This window comes from Sander lucioperca, chromosome 20, assembly GCF_008315115.2.
Source record: "Sander lucioperca isolate FBNREF2018 chromosome 20, SLUC_FBN_1.2, whole genome shotgun sequence".
Lineage (NCBI taxonomy): Eukaryota > Metazoa > Chordata > Actinopteri > Perciformes > Percidae > Sander > Sander lucioperca.
Genome location: NC_050192.1, coordinates 23,868,924 through 23,887,860, shown reverse-complemented (window position 1 = coordinate 23,887,860; position 18,937 = coordinate 23,868,924). Strand labels below are relative to the sequence as shown.

General features: G+C 43.5%; 1 protein-coding gene across 13 annotated transcripts in view; it reads left to right on the top strand.

Annotated features, from left to right (window-relative positions):
- The window catches only part of sox5 (SRY-box transcription factor 5), a 239,235-nt gene that overhangs the window by 150,848 nt on the left and 69,450 nt on the right, over positions 1-18,937 (top strand). For 11 of the 13 annotated variants that reach the window (XR_004106102.2, XM_031306177.2, XM_031306179.2 and 8 more), the window contains 2 exons: positions 10,343-10,538; positions 18,574-18,796. Coding sequence is in view for 12 of the 13 variants with exons in the window: in XM_035995941.1 (XP_035851834.1) it covers positions 10,343-10,538; positions 18,574-18,796 (419 nt within the window). In the remaining variant the exon portion in view is untranslated. Of the gene's footprint in view, positions 1-358; positions 517-9,637; positions 10,152-10,342; positions 10,539-18,573; positions 18,797-18,937 lie in introns of those variants that run through there. The other 2 variants (XM_031306176.2, XM_035995940.1) reach the window with 2 other exon arrangements.

Sequence of the window (18,937 nt, the reverse complement as noted above, 5' to 3'; positions counted from 1 at the left end):
TCGGTGGGGTTGGGGAGAGGGAGGATTTCAGGGGACCCTTTGAATTAAGAACACATTTTAGATGTGGCAAAAATGTGTTTTTAATAAACCGTTCAATCCGGCAAAGTGGTTGAGGAGAGAAAAAAAAAAAAAAAGATAACAACAGCTAGGAGGAATTAAAAATTTAAAGGATTACACCGAAAAGCAGAATGTATGGAGATAAATGCAGGGATTACAATGACTTAGGAGGAGAGCGCTTAAAACTCTTGCTTTCCAGTAATGCACTCCATCACTGTGTCTCTGGCCGTGTGTGTGTGTGCGTATATGTGTGTGTATGCGTTCGTATGTGGATATATGTGTGTGAGCTATAGAGGGGTATCTTCCATTCCGTGTGTGTGTGTGTGTGTGTGTGTGTGTGTGTGTCTGTGTGTCTGTGTGTCGAGCAGTAGTCTCTCTGCGGAGCGGAGTGTGTGTGAGTTGCCAGTGTGTGTGCTCTCCAGCCTCGGTGGTCGCGATGCTCTCGGTTCCTGCGTCTCTGTAAGTGTCCGCTCGCCTTCTTCACCCATGCTTCTTCTTTAATCCTCTCACTGAACTTACTCTTCTTCTACTTTTCAACACTTTTTCCCCTTTTCCTCTTTTTCTTCTTCTCTTCTTTTTAAATCAAATTGTTGTTCAAATTCACTTGGCAGTTTTTGATTGAAAATAGCCGATGATGGAGAGTTTGTCGGAGTTTTTAGAAGAAGGTTTTTCTGAAAGGAAATGATTGTTCTTTTAGACATGAGCCTGAAATTAGAATTTTTTAAAATGTACTTTGAGGCTTAGAAACATCATTTTTCTGTTCTCATTTTATTTAAGTCAACAAAAGTCTTGTGATATGGTTTTCATCTCTACTTGCTCAGCTGTTAACATGTTTTATTTCATACATACAAAGCATGAATACTCTGATTTATGTTATTTGATATTCTAATTTTGTATTCTAATTATGTCTTCTATGATTTGAACTATTTTTTATTTTTTATTTTTTTTTTTGGTTGTCCGAAGCGCTCGGCTTTTGTATAAAAATTTCCAGTCGAAGCTGAAAATAGTGGAAACAGACTGCGTTTGCTTACACAGCCTCATTTGTTCGCACAAACAGAACAGAAATATACACATAGGGAGAAATGGAGAAAAAGCCAAAGCAACCAAAACACAGAGGAGAGACATTTTGAAGGAGCTAGTCTGGCAGTGGATGGAAAGATGCAGGGAATGATGTGGTCAAACTGACACATTCCTCTCCGATGAACAAGAAGAAGGACTAGAAGAAGAAGCAGGGTTACAGAAAAGTGCGAGTGCCAGAGATTAAGAGGGGGGGATGTTGAGGAGGTGAAGGAGGAGGGAGGAGAGGAAGAGGTCTCTGTCGATGTGGTGTTAAGCCAGTGGTGGATTTTCACACCCCTCCATTTGTCCCCTCCGTTTATTGGGGTGTGTGTGTGTGTGTGTGTGTGTGTGTGTGTGTGTGTGTGTGTGTCCGTGGTTGTGTCAACACTTTGAACGGTTGAATCAGGACAAACTCAGATTATACAATCTGACATTACTTGCGTCGCACTCAGCAACAAGGACTGTGTCAGCAGCCTGAAGGACTTTACTTCATTTCATTGAGACAAACTTTTTTTTTTTTTAAATAATTAAATCTGATCATTTTCAGCGGTTAAAGAACATTTAGTCAAGTACTGTACTTAAGTTAGATTTTAAGGTACTTTACATGAGTATTTCCATCTACTCATCTACTAAATATTGTATTTATTTACTCAACTGTATTTGTCACACAGCTATAATTACTGCAATATTTACTTTGAAGATTTTACATACAAAATAATGATCAACTTCTAAATATGATGTATCATTATAGATCCCATTAGTATATAAAGTGGTTAACATTGGCTCCCCAATGATCACTTAAAACAGTAAGATGCTGCGTACACAATAATGTACTGGTAATAATAAACTATTATCAATATATATATATATATATATATATATATATATATAAATATATATATATATGTGTATGTATATATATATATATATATATATATATATATATATATATATATATATATATGTGTATGTATATATATATATATATATATATATATATATATATATATATATATATACATACACAGTATAATGAAAAAAAGCCAGTCGTCATAATATGTACCTTTACTTTGAAAACTTAAGAGAAAATTGTGCTGATGATACTTTTACAATAGTAAAATGTTGAACGCGGTTGTGTGACTTTTAATGGAGTGTTTTTATAGTGTGGCTTTCTAACTTAATCTCTACTACTGCTGTTAATTTGTATTTATTTGAATAATTAATGACTTTTATTTTGTAATTATAGTGGTATGGGCAGTTTTTAAGAGAAATTCTTGTGGCCCATGATAAAAACATGTTTCCAATTTAAGTGAGCAGTGCTACTTCCAGTGTGAGTGTCTCTGTACTTCATTTAAAAGGGCGAGATTAAAGTGGTGTGTGTGTCTGTGTGTTTGAGGAAAGAGAGAATGTGTGTGTGTCTGTGAAGAAGAGAGAGAGCGAGTGGAGTAATTGAGTAGAGTGTCCGTGCTCGGCAAACTAATGCGCCATTCTGCCCCTGTCTTCCCCTGTGGCCCTGTCCGGGCCTCCCTCTCTCCCTCCCTCCCTCCCTCCCTCCCTCCCTCTCTCTCTCCCACCACCACCTCGGACTGGAGGCCATTGTCTGGGCCATATTGTCTGTCCCCAGAGAGCCTTGATAACCGTGTCTCCATCCACGGAGCGGGAGGGGCAAAAAGAAAGAAAAGGAAAGAAAGAACGATAGACCGAAAAATACCAGAGGAGAATGCTAAAGCCCCTCCACACACACACACACACATCTCCTCCCCCACTTCCTCCCCTCTCTCAGCACACTCCCACCCTTCACCCCTCTAACTCTCTCTCCCCCCACGGCCTCCCACCCCGGTGCGATCAGCTGACTCTCTCTGATAGCCAATAGATGAAACTGGAGGGGGAAATATATGGCTGCATTGGTTCTTGCTGTTGTTGTTGTTGTTGTTGTTTCTAGATGGGGGAGCAGGGTGGTCTGGGATAAAGGGGAGAGAGTGATGGAGTCCTAAAAGTGACTGGGAGAGAGAGAGAGAACATGTGTTTGTGTGGAAAACAGAGACAGACAGAGGTGTCCCTCCAAGATAACTAGAGTCTAGTCATGTGACATGAGGTCACAGGGGAGGGGTCAAAGGTCAGGTGGAGGTATTGCATTGTCAACAGAGCAGGAAGCTCCAGCAGAGAGAGTGTGTGTGTGTGTGTGTGTGTGTGTGTGTGTGTCTGTTTGTTTGTTCAAGGATTTTACACTTGACATCCCTCTTTCTCTCTCCATCTCTTCTTCCATTTCTTCAGCCATCCATCAATTTAGACAGCTTGTCTTGCAGTAATCCCACTCTGTTGCTCCCTCTTTCTCTCTCACTCTCTTTCTCTATTGCTCTCTCTCTCTCTCACACACACACACTCACACACACACACACACACACACACACACACACACACACACACATCATTTACCATCCTTCCAATCTACAATAGGAGACAGTGTTAGAGGCTTGGAGCTCGCTCCCAGTGCGCCACAATGAAACCTCTGTCTTTCCAGGTAGTGAGGGAGGAAGAGAGTGAGGGAAGATTGAGTGGGAGAGGGAGAGAGAGGGAAGGGGGGGGACGACGACGACGACGAAAGATAGAGGCCAGCTGGGAGTGTGTGTGCAAGTATTTGTGTGTTGTCATTTATGTGAGAGAATGAGCTCGTATTTGTGTGTGTGTGTGTGTGTGTGTGTGTGTGTGTGTGTGTGTGTGTGTGTGTGTGTGTGTGTGTGTGTGTGTGTGTGTGTGTGTATGTGTGTGTGTGTGTGTGTTTCTGGTTTACAGGGGCAGGCCAAGTCGCTGACAGTTAGACAAATGTTGTGACTCCTTTATGGATTGCTTAACATATGCAACACAAATAGTGCCCTGGCACAACAATGGAAAAACACTGTCCCTCGCTCAATAAACATTATGCAGCGTCTCCCCCTCGCAAAACACCAGGGGAGTGGGGCCGGCGTCCACCGGATGCACTTCTCCTCTATCTCCGTCTATGTCTTTTCACCCCCTCCTCCTCTCATCCCCCCCAAACTCACTCCTTCTGCCTCTCTTCTTCCTTTTTCTATAGCAACACTCAAGATTTTCCCACGAGTTGTCTTCGCTTGGCCTTAAACTAATGACGACAAACCAAACTCAAGTTTACAGATAGATGGATGGATAGAAAGATAGATACTGTAGATAGATAGATAGATAGATAGATAGATAGATCGATCGATCCTTTCTTCCTTTCCTTTTCATTCCTCCCTCCCTCTGTCCATCTATCCAACTTTTTTCCATTCGTGACTCAGTGTAAAGACATAAATAAGGTTTTAAAGCAGGAAATAAAAGCTGAAAACATGACAAGGAAAGTATGTGAAGCGATGCCTCCATGGTGACTAAAGTTTTGGGTGGATGAATGGACAACAGAGACAGACAGAAAAAGACAGAGAGAGAGGTAGTCCCAGAGGCCACACGGGTTAGCCCACGTCTTTTGCGCCCACCCCCTTCTCTCTCTCTCTCTCTCTCTCTCTCTCTCTCTCTCTCTCTCTCTCCACACACACACATACAGTACACAACACATGACTGTCTCCAGCGTGTGTGTGTGTGTGTGTGTGTGTGTGTGAGTAACAGCGGTGACATTAGGTTGTGTGTTATTGCCTTTTGTGGTTAAGCTGGACAGGAAACAGGGTTTGGGCTGTCGGCCGCCGATTTAGGGCACCTCACAGAGGATGCTTTGTATGTGGGAGGCTAAGTGTATGTCTGCGCCTTTGTGTGTGCGTGTGCGTGTGTATATAAGGGTGTGTCTGTATGTATATGAGCATATACAGGCAAGACCTGTGTTCTCCCTGTTAAACACTGTTTATAGTGGAGAAAGTCATCAGGGAAAATCCAGCATTTAGCAGCATTTTACATCAATACTAACAAGCAGAAATGGTTTCCTTCACGACGTAACGGTGCACACTGTAAACATCTTTGGAAATCCTTTTTTACATTGGCATTTTGCATATGGAAATTTGCAAGGTCTCTGGACATTTGGCTTTTTTCCACACTCTTTGTGCAAAATGTAAACTTTTATGCTTAGAAGTTCTTAACGCCTGCTTTTAAAGTCTAATAAAAAAATCAAATGCTTGTCAAGAATATTAAAAACCTAACAGAGCCGCACTAAGAGAAAAAGGAATATCATTGACTCCCTCCTCCCGGTCCTCCCTCTCTTAATCTTTATCCCTCTATCTCAGCCTTCCCTCTATGTTGCTGCCCCACTCTTCCCACTGTTCAAAAGGACAGCCTATAAATAGATATTAGGCAATATCCTTAAGAGTCTGCATAGAGAAGAAGGGAGAGAAGAGGGAGGGAGGGAGAGAGGGAGGGAGGGAGGGAGGGAGGGGAGAGAGGGATGGAGCGACATTCTTACAAACAGCTGATTGTGTAAAGAGGGAACAGTAAGTAAGACAACACCGGGGGAGGGAGAGAGAGAGGCAGGAAGACAGAGAGAGGGAAAGAGCAGGAGGACAGACGATGTTAAAATAAGTTCAAGAGTGTGTGACGGAGAGAGATAGAGACAGAAAGAGAAGGAGAAATCGTTTTGAAAGCTGAGAGAAGGAATAGCAAATGCAGCGAGAGAGAGAGGGGGGGGGAAAAAAGCGACGGCAATAAAGCGTGTGATAGCACGACGCAGGGGGAAACATTTGTTTAAATTCCCGTCTGAGGTGTCATACGGATGTAAATGTTGCGGTCGGCTCCTCCAGGGCAAAACGCCCTGGGTGCCTTATCTAAAAGGCACATTCCGCTCAACTATTTTGATATGCCCTTCCATTCCCTTAAAGAACAATTTCAAAGATAGCTCACATTTCCGCGCCAATAGACCCGCACCTGAGTGACAGGCAGGCAGTTCTTAGCAGTCACAATGTTGCAGGGAGATACCCCCCCCCTCTCCCACAAATGTCACTTTGACTCTTGACAGCACTTTGGAATTAGCCGCCGTGCTTATTTTTACTGTAGACCATTGGATTCGACTGACTGTACAGCGTGTGTTTGTGTAGTGGTTGAAATAATGGGTTGTAATTTAAAGAGGCTGAGCACGCACACACACACACACACACACACACACACACACACACACACACACACAAATACATGTAGATGCACACACACTTTACTGTGGAATTCTCCAGAGGAGGCTCCCACGCTCCCTGAAAGCTTGTTCTGAGTAGAGGAGTTAACAAGAGCAGTTAGCACCATGATTATGTTAGCAGCCAGACACACAGAGCGAGAGAGCCGGGCGTGTGTGTGTGTGTGTGTGTGTGTGTGTGATAGCCTGTGACATTTCTGCGATGGCTGCTTTGTCTTTCTCTCACTCTTCAATAAAGCTGAAACAAATCTTTTGCCCCCATTTTGCTTAATTCATTCGATTTGTGTGTGAGTGAGCAGCCTCTCTCACGCGTCCATAAGCTTGCTGCCTGTACTGTATTTAAACACGCTTGAGTGTGCGCGAAACTTGCCGCTGCTGACGTGCCAACATGAAATGGACGCGTTGATTACAGTAAGCCGAGGCCAGGAGACGGATAACCACCGTCCATGGCGATTATTCGGCCTGTTAATGGACGTACGCCGCTGTCCGATTAGTGACTTAGCAGCAGTGGACATATGTGATATGAGAGAGACTTAACTGAGGAGCCGCTAATCATGAAAAAGCCAAGGGGAAGTGGCGCTTTAATCTCAGCTTAGCTCTCTCACCGTGTGTGTGTGTGTGTGTGTTTTTTTTTTTTTCCTGCAATGGGAGTTTGGGAGGACAGACGAGACAAACGGCACATTAGAAATGTGTTTATTTGGAGTTTACTTATTCATTTTATCTGTAAATGGAAAAATACACTGCAATATTGTTGCACTGGTGTTATGTCATTTGAAATATCCCTGTGCTGCTTTGTGGAAAAGGCTAGCAGCATGTGTGTATGTATTAAGTGTGTGTGGTGTGAGGTGTTTCGATTTTTGCCGTTGTTGGACGGGGGGAAATTATGCTAATATTTTCTAATTCTGACCTGTACTACACAGCCCATTTATATACTTAACAAAACCTCATCTTTTTTAATCCTTGCATCGCTCGGCCCTTTCAAGCGGCTTCCTCCAGGTCTCCTCCAGGTCTCCGCCGGCATGACAGCCCTGCCAAACTTTAAATGAAGTAGCCGGCGTAACCTGCACACCCGCCGTGCCCAATTGTATAGTAATTCGACTTCAAAGACGAAACGGGAGGGAGAGGGGGATTTTATAGCCGGAGAGGAGCTGTGAACAGCCTCCCCATTCATGGACACCCATCTCTGAGGAAGTAGTAGCAGAGTATGGGAAGGGGGTGGACGGGTGTGAAGAAGAAGAGGAGCACAAAACAGCAAAAAGCATGATGAAATGTTTGCCACTGAGTTATTTCCGTCAGAAGAGAAAAGTGTTGTCTTTGGCCCACAGAGTTTTGAAGATATCTGTGTTGTTGTCCATGTTAATGTGTAACTGCTCTTGTCTATGGACTGCCTGTCCATCGAGATAAGTCAGTGTGGCTACTGGGGTTAAATGATGGATGATAAAATTGTAAAAATAAGACAAAAACAATAAATCCTCACATGCACAGTGAGGTTTCTGCAGCTGAGCCAAACTGTAACATTAGTGAGCTGAGAGGTTTCAAAGCTGACCCCAGGTCTGTGCGGGGTTATGGCCAGGCAGAAGTTTGCCCAGGACACAAGGGGAGGTGTGTATGTGTGTGTGTGTGTGTGTGTGTGTGTGTGTGTGTGTGTGTGTGTGTGTGTGTGTGTGTGTGTGTGTGTGTGTGTGTGTGTGTGTGTGTGTGTGTGTGTGTGTGTCTGAAACAAAAGGCCTGAGTGTGAGAGAGGGAAAGGAGGTAAAGTAAACAGGCAGTGATGAAGACAGACCTGCAGTGTTAGGGCCTCTGTTTAATGTATGCATACGTGTGTGTGTGTGTGTGTGTGTGTGTGTGTGTGTGTGTGTGCGTGTGTGCGTGTGTGCGTGTGTGCGTGCGCCATGTGGCTCAAAGCCCTGTAGTTTATACAGCTGGGTCTGCCGCTTACATTGGATGGTGTGTGGAATGACACGCACACACACACACACACACACACTTCTTTCTCCTCAGTCATTCTGGCATTAGTATCATAAATGTTATCACAAGACAATTTCAGTGTTAATATAAGTTGGTTTTAATGATACCCGCTTGCAGTTTTATCTCAAGTCCTTTGTCATCGCAAGAAATAAAAAGTCGTTACTGGTCATTTATGGCCCTACGGTTTTGCTGAGCAAGAGCAGGAGAAAGATAAAGAAGATATGTGTGTGTGGGTGTTTGTCTTCTGTACGCATTGTCCTACGTGAAAACACTGATTCTAACGTGTTCAGCATTATTGTGACAGGTAGAGTTTGATTAATCTAACCTCGATGAAAGCGTACCAAAAAAGTTGTTAAAGTTATAGATTGTAGTTTTGCACAATTTGATTTGTTAGCCAAAGGTGTATGTTTCTGTAATGGTGATTTTTCTGATTTAACTTCAGTTAAGTGGGTGCAATTGGACAACCTTTAAAAGCCCTGCGGAGGCCATTGAAACTCATACAAAGAAAACTAACTGCTTATCTGTGTTCCTGTAAACTTCTCAGCAATATACAAATAATAACAGCACTTTGTAAATTGGTTTCAATTATTAGATTATCTGTGAGATTTTTTTAATCTTCCAAAAACAATTAAAGGTAATTAAATTACATTTCTTTTTTTTCCTGGAGCTCATTTATTTGTGACCGTAACCTTTCCCCGCGATGTGGTAACGCTGCATGCTGCGTTTTGTATCCTGTCGCTCTCCCCGTCGCCTCCAGTGAGCAGCACTCAATATTGTTTGCCTTTCCACTGTCATGAGGTAAATAAGCAATGAATTAGTGGCAGTGGCTGCTCTGATGAACAATGCCAGATGTACAGTCCAGAGGAAACCAGATCAAGAGTGTGAGGGCAAGAATTTGAGAGAGAAAGGAGAGGTAGAGCAAATCAGAGACAGACGAGGTATGGATGGAGGATAAAGCTATGACGATCTAGGTGAATGAGATGCAGTGTAAAAAAAGAACAAAAAAATCCTGACTGGTCAGTCAAAGGGAGAGCAAGAATGAGCGGACTTTGAGAGTCAGACGCCTGTTGCTTATTTCTCGTTCTTCACCGCTTCCAATCACACACCCCTTCCCTCAAGTTTTCACGGTCCCTCCATCCACGCCTCCATCCCTCCATCCCTGTCATGCGTGGCCTCTGTGCAACTGAGCTTTAGCAGCCTATTACCCAGGGTCGTAGTCGCAGTGGCTTCAAGGCTGACAAGTGCATCTGAAAGCACTCAGGCGATGCTGGGAACCACATTCAATTCAATTATTGCCTCATAGTCACTGCATCCCTATTCAGCTGAAGTACAGCGAGACAAATGTACCTTGTGAGAGACAGAGTTCACCTAATATATGTTGCTTTATACCTTTTCCTTCTTTTCAAGGGAAACAAAGCCACAGTAACAAATGTAAACAGTGAGGCCTTCATGTTGTCCGCTTTTTTCCTCCAGTTTTTCTATTCTCCAGAGGTTTTCATAAACACATATTATTGTCACTGTGCATACTGCCCTCACTCTCTGTCTTTCTCTTCTTCTTTTTTCTCCCACTTTCCCACTATGTCTCTCTCTCTGAAAGCCTATTGTCAAGACATGGTCATTTCCTCCACAATGCCAGTGCAAGCGGGCTCCATTTGCAGTAATGGCCCCGTCTTTTGAAAATGTGAACGTTGAATGGACCCCATGCTAAACATACTGTAAGACCTGAGAGTGTGTATGAAGGTCTGCCAAGACGCTGGATGCTCACAAACCGACTGAAGGGGATATTGTGTGGACTGAACGAGCTGAATGTGTGACAGAAAAAACGTATCCAGAGAAAAAGGGAGGAAAGAGAATAGGTGCAGGTTGATGAGCTGAATGGGATTTGATGAATTCCTGCTGGGAGGACTTAAATATGTCTTCATGCAAGGTTCTTTTACAGTGAACACACAGCAAAGTGGGTACAAATGTAAAGTCCAGGAGTTTACAGGAGCTCGTTTTATCCACAGGAAGGTCCACACTTTGTGTTTTCGCCATCATATAACTCCAGTTGTCAACCTATTATATCATCCTTTGAATATTGCTCACTCTTCCCTTTGTTTTTCCTTCTCTCTCTGTCTTTCTATCTCCCTTCTTTTTTTTTTCCAGGATGTCTTCCAAGCGACCAGCCTCTCCATATGGGCGGACAGATGGAGAGGTAACCATGGCAACCAGCAGACAGCGAATGGAGGATGAAGATAGCGAGGGACTGGGCGGTGTCATCCACCTCCCCCTGGTCTCCTACTGCGGCAAGGTGTCCCCTCGCTCGCCCCCCAACCGCAACTTGGACAGCCCCCCTAACATGGTAAGGACAGCTACAGATTTTTCCATCCGATCTCGTTTATCGTATTGTGAAAGCAGCACCCACTTATGGGTGACGGCGGCCTTGAGCGCTGACTCAGGGTCACGCTATGAAACACGTGCAACATGTAAAGATGGTTCCAACCGGTGTGACCCACAGTGTCAGGTTTTGCTTCTCAACCCACCAGTGTAGTCACATTAGTTTGGTCTCATTTGGGAAACTTTATCCGTGTTGAAAACTTTAAAAAAGTTTCAATATTGTTTTTATAAAAACAAAAAAAAAAGATATTAGTAGAGATTATGATGAGATATGCACTTGTTTTCCCCTTCCTAGTAGTCCTTCTTAACCCATTGCACCCAATTGCCACAATTTGCATCAAAACTACACTGTTATTAGGAGTCATAACACAATCACACCTGAACACGCTGACATGATACACATATGTTAAGATTCAGTGTGATGTATTCAAATATGTCCGTCAAGAGTAAATAATACATCGGAGAAATCAGAGAAATATAGACGTTTCTTAAAACTTACTTGAGAATCTTGATCAGTATCTACATAATCCAGTGACAGATGTCTGTACATCCATGGTACACTGCAAACAGGAACTGCAAATAGCCAATTCGACTTTTAATTGTGCCAACCTGCCAAAATGTAAATATAAGATTAAAAAATGGGGCTCAAGTTGTAGCCACTGAATCCATGGGACCATTATGCTTCCTGTTTACATCCTCCATAGCATTATGGGAACTGTGTGTGGAGTGACCAAATGCATTCCTTTCCATAAGGCATCTGCCTCGATCTGCCTACGTGTGTTTGAGAGGCTCGGGGTGACCCCTAGGGCACAGACCCCAGATTAGATCATGTTCATGATAATCCTGGCCTCCAGGGTTTTAGAGGGATAGGCAGCGCTGAGGGCAAACGTAGCCCTTTGTACTTAATACAGTTATACAGTCTGGATCTCAAACTCCGCTTTAACATTGGTATGTTGTTTACTCCTCTAATGGTGACTGAGAGTCCCCTTTTAAACCCAAACACAAAACAACGGCACAAATCTCAAACAATGACAACAATGAAATGTATGTTTGGTTTTTGGACATGAAAAGAGTGAGATTTCTAAAGAGGCAGAAATCGACTTTCTCTGCGTGTGAAAAGCAGTTTGGCGCTGGGAGCTGGAGTTTTTATTATATTTCAGAAATGGGAGAAAAAAAAATGAAGGTTCAAGGCTACTGTTTGGGGGCACACAAGTTTTTGCTTTTATGTGCGCGCCACCAGCCGTCGCCTTGAGCCCATTTGATGCACAGTTGCGTGACTGCAAAATGTGAGCCATTGCAGTGAGTCATTTTTTTCGGGATGAAGTGTGACATTGTGGTGGTGGTGGTGCTGTATGTAAGGCTCTGTATGTGTACATGAGTGTGTGTGTGTGTGTGTGTGTGTGTGTGTGTGTGTGTGTGCACGCGCGCGCGCGCAGCGATGTTTTCCTGCATGTGACTCATTCCTCATTCTATACATGTGGTATGATTTACAATGCATGTTCAGTACATAAGTGTGATTATGTGACTGTATAGGGTATTACGTGTTGCTGGTATGCATAATTTAGTTTTTTTTTTTAAATTATGTTTGCACAACAAAATGTTGACTATCCACCGTGAGAAACATGTTATTAACATTTAAGGGCATCTGTTAAAGGATTTTGTCCTTTTTTCTTAATTTAAAAACAAAATGTAAACGACTCCTATATGTTTGAACCAAAACTCTTTATGGTGTTTTTTCACTCACAGCGTGCATACACAGCTCACTGTCTTCCCTTCTCCTGAGCCCTTACCTTGATACACACCTTGTCACAGCAGCGCTCTGATAAACACCATCGACCTTTCCCCCATACTGACCATAAATGCCCTGCATGCTGTAAAACAATGAAACAGCGCTAAGGAGCTGTAATGGAAAGCTAATTCTGTAATTTGCCCGCTGATTAGCCTGCAGGCCCCTCCCACGGTGGACTCTGCATGTGTGGCAGGTGCCGACTGTAAACCAAAGTCCTGGGACCATGGGGGAACACTCAGGCGTGGAAACACACACGCACACACACACACTCTGGCTTATCTGTTGTTGTAGAGGACAGTGATTATATTATTCCTTGTTCATTTAGATTAAATGAATTTAGATTTATCTGTTGTATTTACACTACAAAATATGTATTTAAGCAAATATATATAACTATCATTAATATTGCACAGAATTGTCGTTATCACTGTCCTCCAAGTCATTATGAAGACCCCACTAGAAAAATTCATAAATATCCTCAAAATGACACACAATTGCTTTCGAGTCCATTAATTGACAGCAGAAGGGAGACAGAGTGTGTGTGTGTGTGTTGGGAGGTGTGTGTGTGTGTGTGTGTGTGTGTGTGTGTGTGTGTGGGGGGGGGGGGGCTATTATACACAGCATAATAGCTGATGTGGCTTATGAAGTGGCAAGCCAGGGTGTATGTGTCTAGCGGGTGGGATGGGGGCTTATCCGACTGCCTGCTTGGCATGTTGTAAGATGTGTGTTAAGTAAGGTAAAGGGGGAGGGGGGGGGGGGGGGGTTACAGCGCCAATCCCTTCGATGCTGACTGTCAGGGAAGAGTGGATGAAGAGAAATAGAGAGAGAAATGGAGAAGTAGATTTACACTGTGGCGGGGGTGTCGGCGGGACTCTAAGGGGATGGGGTGGGGGTCTGTCTCTCTCAGGGCAATTGACGTAAAGTGATAGGGGGAAGTAAATGGCTCATAGGCGACCGGTTGACTTGGAAGTGAGGCAGCGGGGGAGAGCGAGACGAGGGGGGGGGGGATTACAGCTTTATCTTGTCATAGTAAATTAACACGGCGGCGGAGACGCACTCAGCTACACACTGACCTCTTCATCCCGCCTGCCTCGCCTGCCTGCTCGGCTTTGGCCCGGCCGCTTTACCTGCCTGCTGCAGCTGCACACACACACACACACACACACGCACACACACACACACACACACACACACACAGAATTTGAAAAAAAAAAAGCACTCGCACACATTTTAGAAAGCTTGAAAGGTATCACATTATTCACTTTTAAAATTTTGTTTTTTGTTAACCCTGGCTCTAGATGAGAATTGTGCTTTTTTTTTGTAATGGTTTGCAAATGAATGTAGTTCAGCTAAAAGGGTGTTTTATTTAATGTGAAGTTCTCACCGTGCTGGTGGACCCTGATTGGCTGAGAGCAGTTCAGTTTAAATGCCTGATGGGAAGGATTGTAGCGGTAGTTCAGTGAGGTCAGCCAATCAACACAGAATCCAGTTATGATGCAGAAGAGTTAGTAGAGGATGGATTTTTGTTTTGACCTTATTCTCCAGTAAATGTGAAAATTCAAACTTATAACTGCTTTTAAATCTGTAGTGCAAAATACATTTCTTTATTTCTTCCTTTCTTTCTTTTAGGTCTTTTATGTTTGTTTTGGGAATCCTTGCAGACAAAAATGTTTATACATCAGGCAGAGGCAACCATCTTCTCTCTTAAATGTGTTAATGGACAAACACTAATTATTTCATTAACAGGCGAGATGCACACTACCATGATAGAGAACTATAAAGATATTTCACCAGGCATTATTTCTTATTTATTTTCCTCCCTGAGCTATCTCTTGTCCCTTTTTTGTATAATTTGAATGTGCAATTGTGTGTGTGTGTGTGTGTGTGTGTGTGTGTGTGTGTGTGTGTGTGTGTATGTGTGTTTGTAAATTTGACAGATTTAACACAGTCATTGAGCAGTCTTGAGACACAGTGGTCACACTTAATTTCTCATGCCAGTGATGCACTAATGAATCAACACACGCCTGCCTGTCAACAGCGAGGGGTCGTGGTAAAATATACTAGCGTACATTTTAGCCAAACTGCTATTTAAAATACAGCTGCATGTTTTTTAGATAAGGAAAGGGCAAGCGTGTCATTAGACATAAGTTCAAATATACAATTAGAATTAGGACATTAAAATGAATCAAGTACAATTTTAAATGTGTGGTTTTCCATGGAAAAAGCTCCACCATATTGTTGGAACAGGAGGATAAAAGTAATGCTTGTCTCAGCCTGAGGGACCTCGAAGTCAAAACTGACAGTGTCTGTGTTTAGCCATGGCATGTAAAGGGATTTGCTGCATGTGTGTGTATGTGTGTGTGTGTGTGTGTGTGTGTGTGTGTGTGTGTGTGTGTGTGTGTTTTTGGCAGTGTAATCGGAGGTGTGTTAAGTGTATGTCGTTGAGATTGGCAGCTCTAGCAGGAGAGCTAAGTCCTTACCCCCCTGCAGGAGTGATCAGTGACATTCTCTTGGTGTGTATTTGTGTGTGAGCATTTTAGTTTTGAGCAGCTGTTTCCAGTTCTTCCTACTGCCACATTGTCCATGCCTTGATCCACAACGACGCGCCAAGCATCAAATATTGTTTTTCACACATACACCTTGCACAGCCCCAGACATAGAGAGAGAGAGAGAGAGAGAGAGAGAGAGAGAGCAACAGAGAAAGAGGAAGGGAAATAGAGGAAGACATTAAAAAAAAGAACATGAACAGCAGCATCTGTGCTGGCTGTAGGGGAAAAAAAATAGCATTTGGATTTTTTTTCTCCTCGTTTTCTGGCAAGTGTTACGTGTTTTTAAACCAACCTCCCCTCACAGATGAGCTTAAGAAGACAAAAGTTGTTTAATTCGGTTCCATTGCAGAGGCTGTAAAAGGATAAAGAGAGTGAGGCGCAATTTTTACTTTGTTCCAGTCATTTTGGAAGAGAATTGACATCTGCAAACTAAAGGCAGAACCGCCCACACTGCCAGCCTGCCACATCCAGTGCATATAAATACATATATGCAGGCACTTACACATTAACACACACACAAACACACACACACACACACACCTACAGGCTATGTGCACTCATAGTGTCACACATATACGCACAGAAATGGCAAAATAAAATAAATAAACATGCTCACACGCATGCACTGAGAGCAGGGCATGAACGTTTACACTATCCAGAATTTCTGTTTGTACTTATGAATAAATGCATGTTGATGAGAAAAGTTTTTGCAACTGGAGTTATTGCAGGAGCATGTGGCCGCGCGGTGAGTGACACCCGTTTACAATAGAGGAATCTGTCTTGTGTCTTGTCTTTAAGATCCCTCTGTCTTGGACTTTGCAAATCGCCGGGGTAAGAATGTCAGCAGGGCACATGGATTATCATTATATGCTGGGAGGTTGATGATTTGGGGGGGGGGGCTCATAAGCCATTTAAGTTGCCTCTGGGATAAGTCTGTCTGTCTGACTCTACACATAAAAAAATGTCATGGGCCCTAATTTAGCAGATCTTTGAAGAAAGCTTTGGCTCCCTGCTAATTCCCCTTGATTTGGAAATGACCTTCATTGTTGGACGCGGCGAGATGACATCTCCCTGGCAGATTTTTCGACCGAGCGAAGAGATCAGACGCCCCCCCACCCCCCCACCCCCCGTATTCTTGTTCTGTTTGTTTTGTTTGTGCGACATCTTTCTCGAAAGAAAGAGTGCGGCTGTTTTAAGTAGGCGCTGGATTAGATAAATGGGATGTGACAGGTGTGACCGCTGCCTTCAAGATGCCTGCCTCTCTCTCTCTTTTTCTCTCTTTCTCTCTTACTCCATGTATCTGTCAACTCTCTCTCTCTCTCTCTCTCTCTCTCATTTCCTCTAATACCATCGCCTCTCATTCTCTCATTCGCCTTTCGGTCTTTCTTTCTTTCTTTCTTTCTTTCTTTCTTTTCGTTTCTTATCTTTCATTGACTTCTACCCACTTACACTCCTTCTCTCCCTCTGTCTCGTTGCATTTGCATGTCGCTGATGCAACTCGTAATCACAAAGCCGCTCATTTGAAGTCTGAATTTCCCTAATCTGAAGAACAGGACAGGGTGAAGGAAAAGAAATGAGTCAAGGAGGAAAGACAGGATCAGGTCGAGCCGTCACTAGGTCAGGTGGTGAGCGGAGAAGAGTAAAGTCTTTCAAGAGCTTTAAGATCACAAGACACGTCCCCCGCCAGCGCAGCACAGCCCTCTGCCAGTGTGTTAGGAGCCTCCACAGCGACTGGTTGACGCCTCATCAGCGCGTCATATATATACGACTGTTGAAGCCATATCATCGCTGTCACCCTCTGTCCCTCCGTTACAATGCATGTGCAAGCGCACCGAGGAGAGAATTAGTGAATTATTGAGAGTGCTGACTTATTCAGAGTGTTGAAACACACAGCGCCAGAGAGAGAGAGAGAGAGAGAGAGAGAGAGAGAGAGAGTCAGTCAGTGGAGTGTAGAAAGTGACAATGAAAGTGTCGTGAATATTGAAAGCCTCTGCGTGGCTTTATTCTTGAGGAGTTTGCTCTTATCTTCTGCGCAGATGGATGAAAATGAACTCTGCCTGTACTATAGAAAAGATTTAAACCTGGGATCTAGATGACTTCATTGTGGACTGTGATCTCAGTATGAAGTTCCACTTCCACCAGCAGCCTGCGAGTTAATGATTAAAAAAAAAAAAATCTCCGCCCTAATACACTGTATTGTCATTAATGCGGCTGGAACGTACAAGTATTAACCACAGCGACACACAGACAAAGAGAAGTATGTGTGTGTCACAGGTGGCGTGCTCCATATTGTAGTTGGATGAGCCAAAGATTAACCATGTGGACCGTTGACCCTCACGTCTACAAAGAGCTGAGCTGACGGACTGACTCACTTGTTTCTGTAGTTAAAGAGCACAACACACACCTTAAGACACCTGTGTGTGCATGTAGGAGGATACTGTACGCGCCCGAGAGTCTTTCGGTGCATTCAATGCACGTCACTCATCTATATGTGTATGTGTGACAAACAGGCAGTGTGTGTTCTCTTCTGAAGCTGACGCTCTCCTCCTTCTCAGTGTCACTGTTAATTGGGCTTAGCCGGCATTAAATCTATCATGCGGGCTATCCAAACAAACACAGGTTTTATTTGGTCAAAGATTAAGGTGCTAGGCGTTACTTACCAGTCAGCTGCTGTTGTGTTTTTTTTCTTTTCTTACTGTTCATTCATCCAACTTCATCAAAGTTTAATTTAAATGATCCATTCACGATCATGTAAATGATGAAAGATGATAATAGCTTAAAGATCCCCATCCCTAAGTTTTAAGACAAGTTCAATTACTTTATTAGAAAAGAGTGCAATTTTTCACGATTAGGAATTTAAGAATACATTTTTTGTATTTATGAGAAGATTATGATTTCCAAACATCATCACACTTAATGTTATGACTGTGTAAACTTTAGACACAAGACAGTAGGATAATTATTCCACACAGACAGCTTGGCGAAAGCCACAGAGCTGTATATATTAAATGTTTTTATCATGCTGATTGTTGTTTTGTCATTCCTTTCATAAATTTATGGAAATTATTTGACACCTCTCCAAAGCTTTGTTATGGGATCTATTTTTTTTTTTTTTTTTGTGATTTTCCTGTTTGATGGAGTTGCATCCTCAGCATTAATTGTCACCAATTGTAGGAAAAATGTAGCGCAGCGCAAACAACTTGGGCTTGGGCTTTGGTACAGCAGCGTTGGACGTCCCTCAAAGCCGAGCCGTTGAAGGCTTTGTAATAAAGAGTTTGAATGACTTAAGAGTGTGCGGAGTCTTTTTGCTGTTGTTTCATGTGCTCGTTCTGTCAAGTACCTCCAAGTCAGTCAAATGCAGATTTCCGAGGATGTGAGAGAGACAGAAGAAGAAGACGACGAAGTGTGCCCTAACTTGAGATAACTGGCCAGGGATGACAGTTGGTTGCAGTGAGCTATGAGAAGCGGAGATGGAGAGAATAAAGAGAGTAAGAGAAGAGTGGAGGAGGATTGAGATAATGAAGGTTGTGTGCCAGCTCCTCCTCCGCCTCCTTCTCCTTTTTTTCCTCCCAGTTTGTTTATTTATGTCTTAAAGTTTAGGTCATTTTTGAATCGAGTAATTTACCTCTTCCTTTCCCTTCTCCCTCCTCCTCCCCTTCCAGGAGCGGGACTGCACTAAGGGAAGCTCTCTGAGTCCTTACCCCCAGCACAATGCTACCTCACCGGGTAAAGAGGATGGCGGAGGCGGAGGGCGGCCCTGCAGCGACGGGGGCTCGGCCACAGGTACCCTGGGGACCCCCGAGAGACGCAAGGGCAGCCTGGCAGACGTGGTGGACACACTGAAACAACGCAAGATGGAGGAGCTGATCAAGAACGAGCCAGAAGGTCAGTGATGAAAGGGGATGCCTGTGCGGCCAGATGTGTGATCCGCGAATCCCCGCCATCTCTCTGGCTCCGCGCCGCTGTTTTATCACACTCTGTTGTCCCTTCTCTCGTTTCTGTCTTGTTTTCTCTCTATCATTCTCC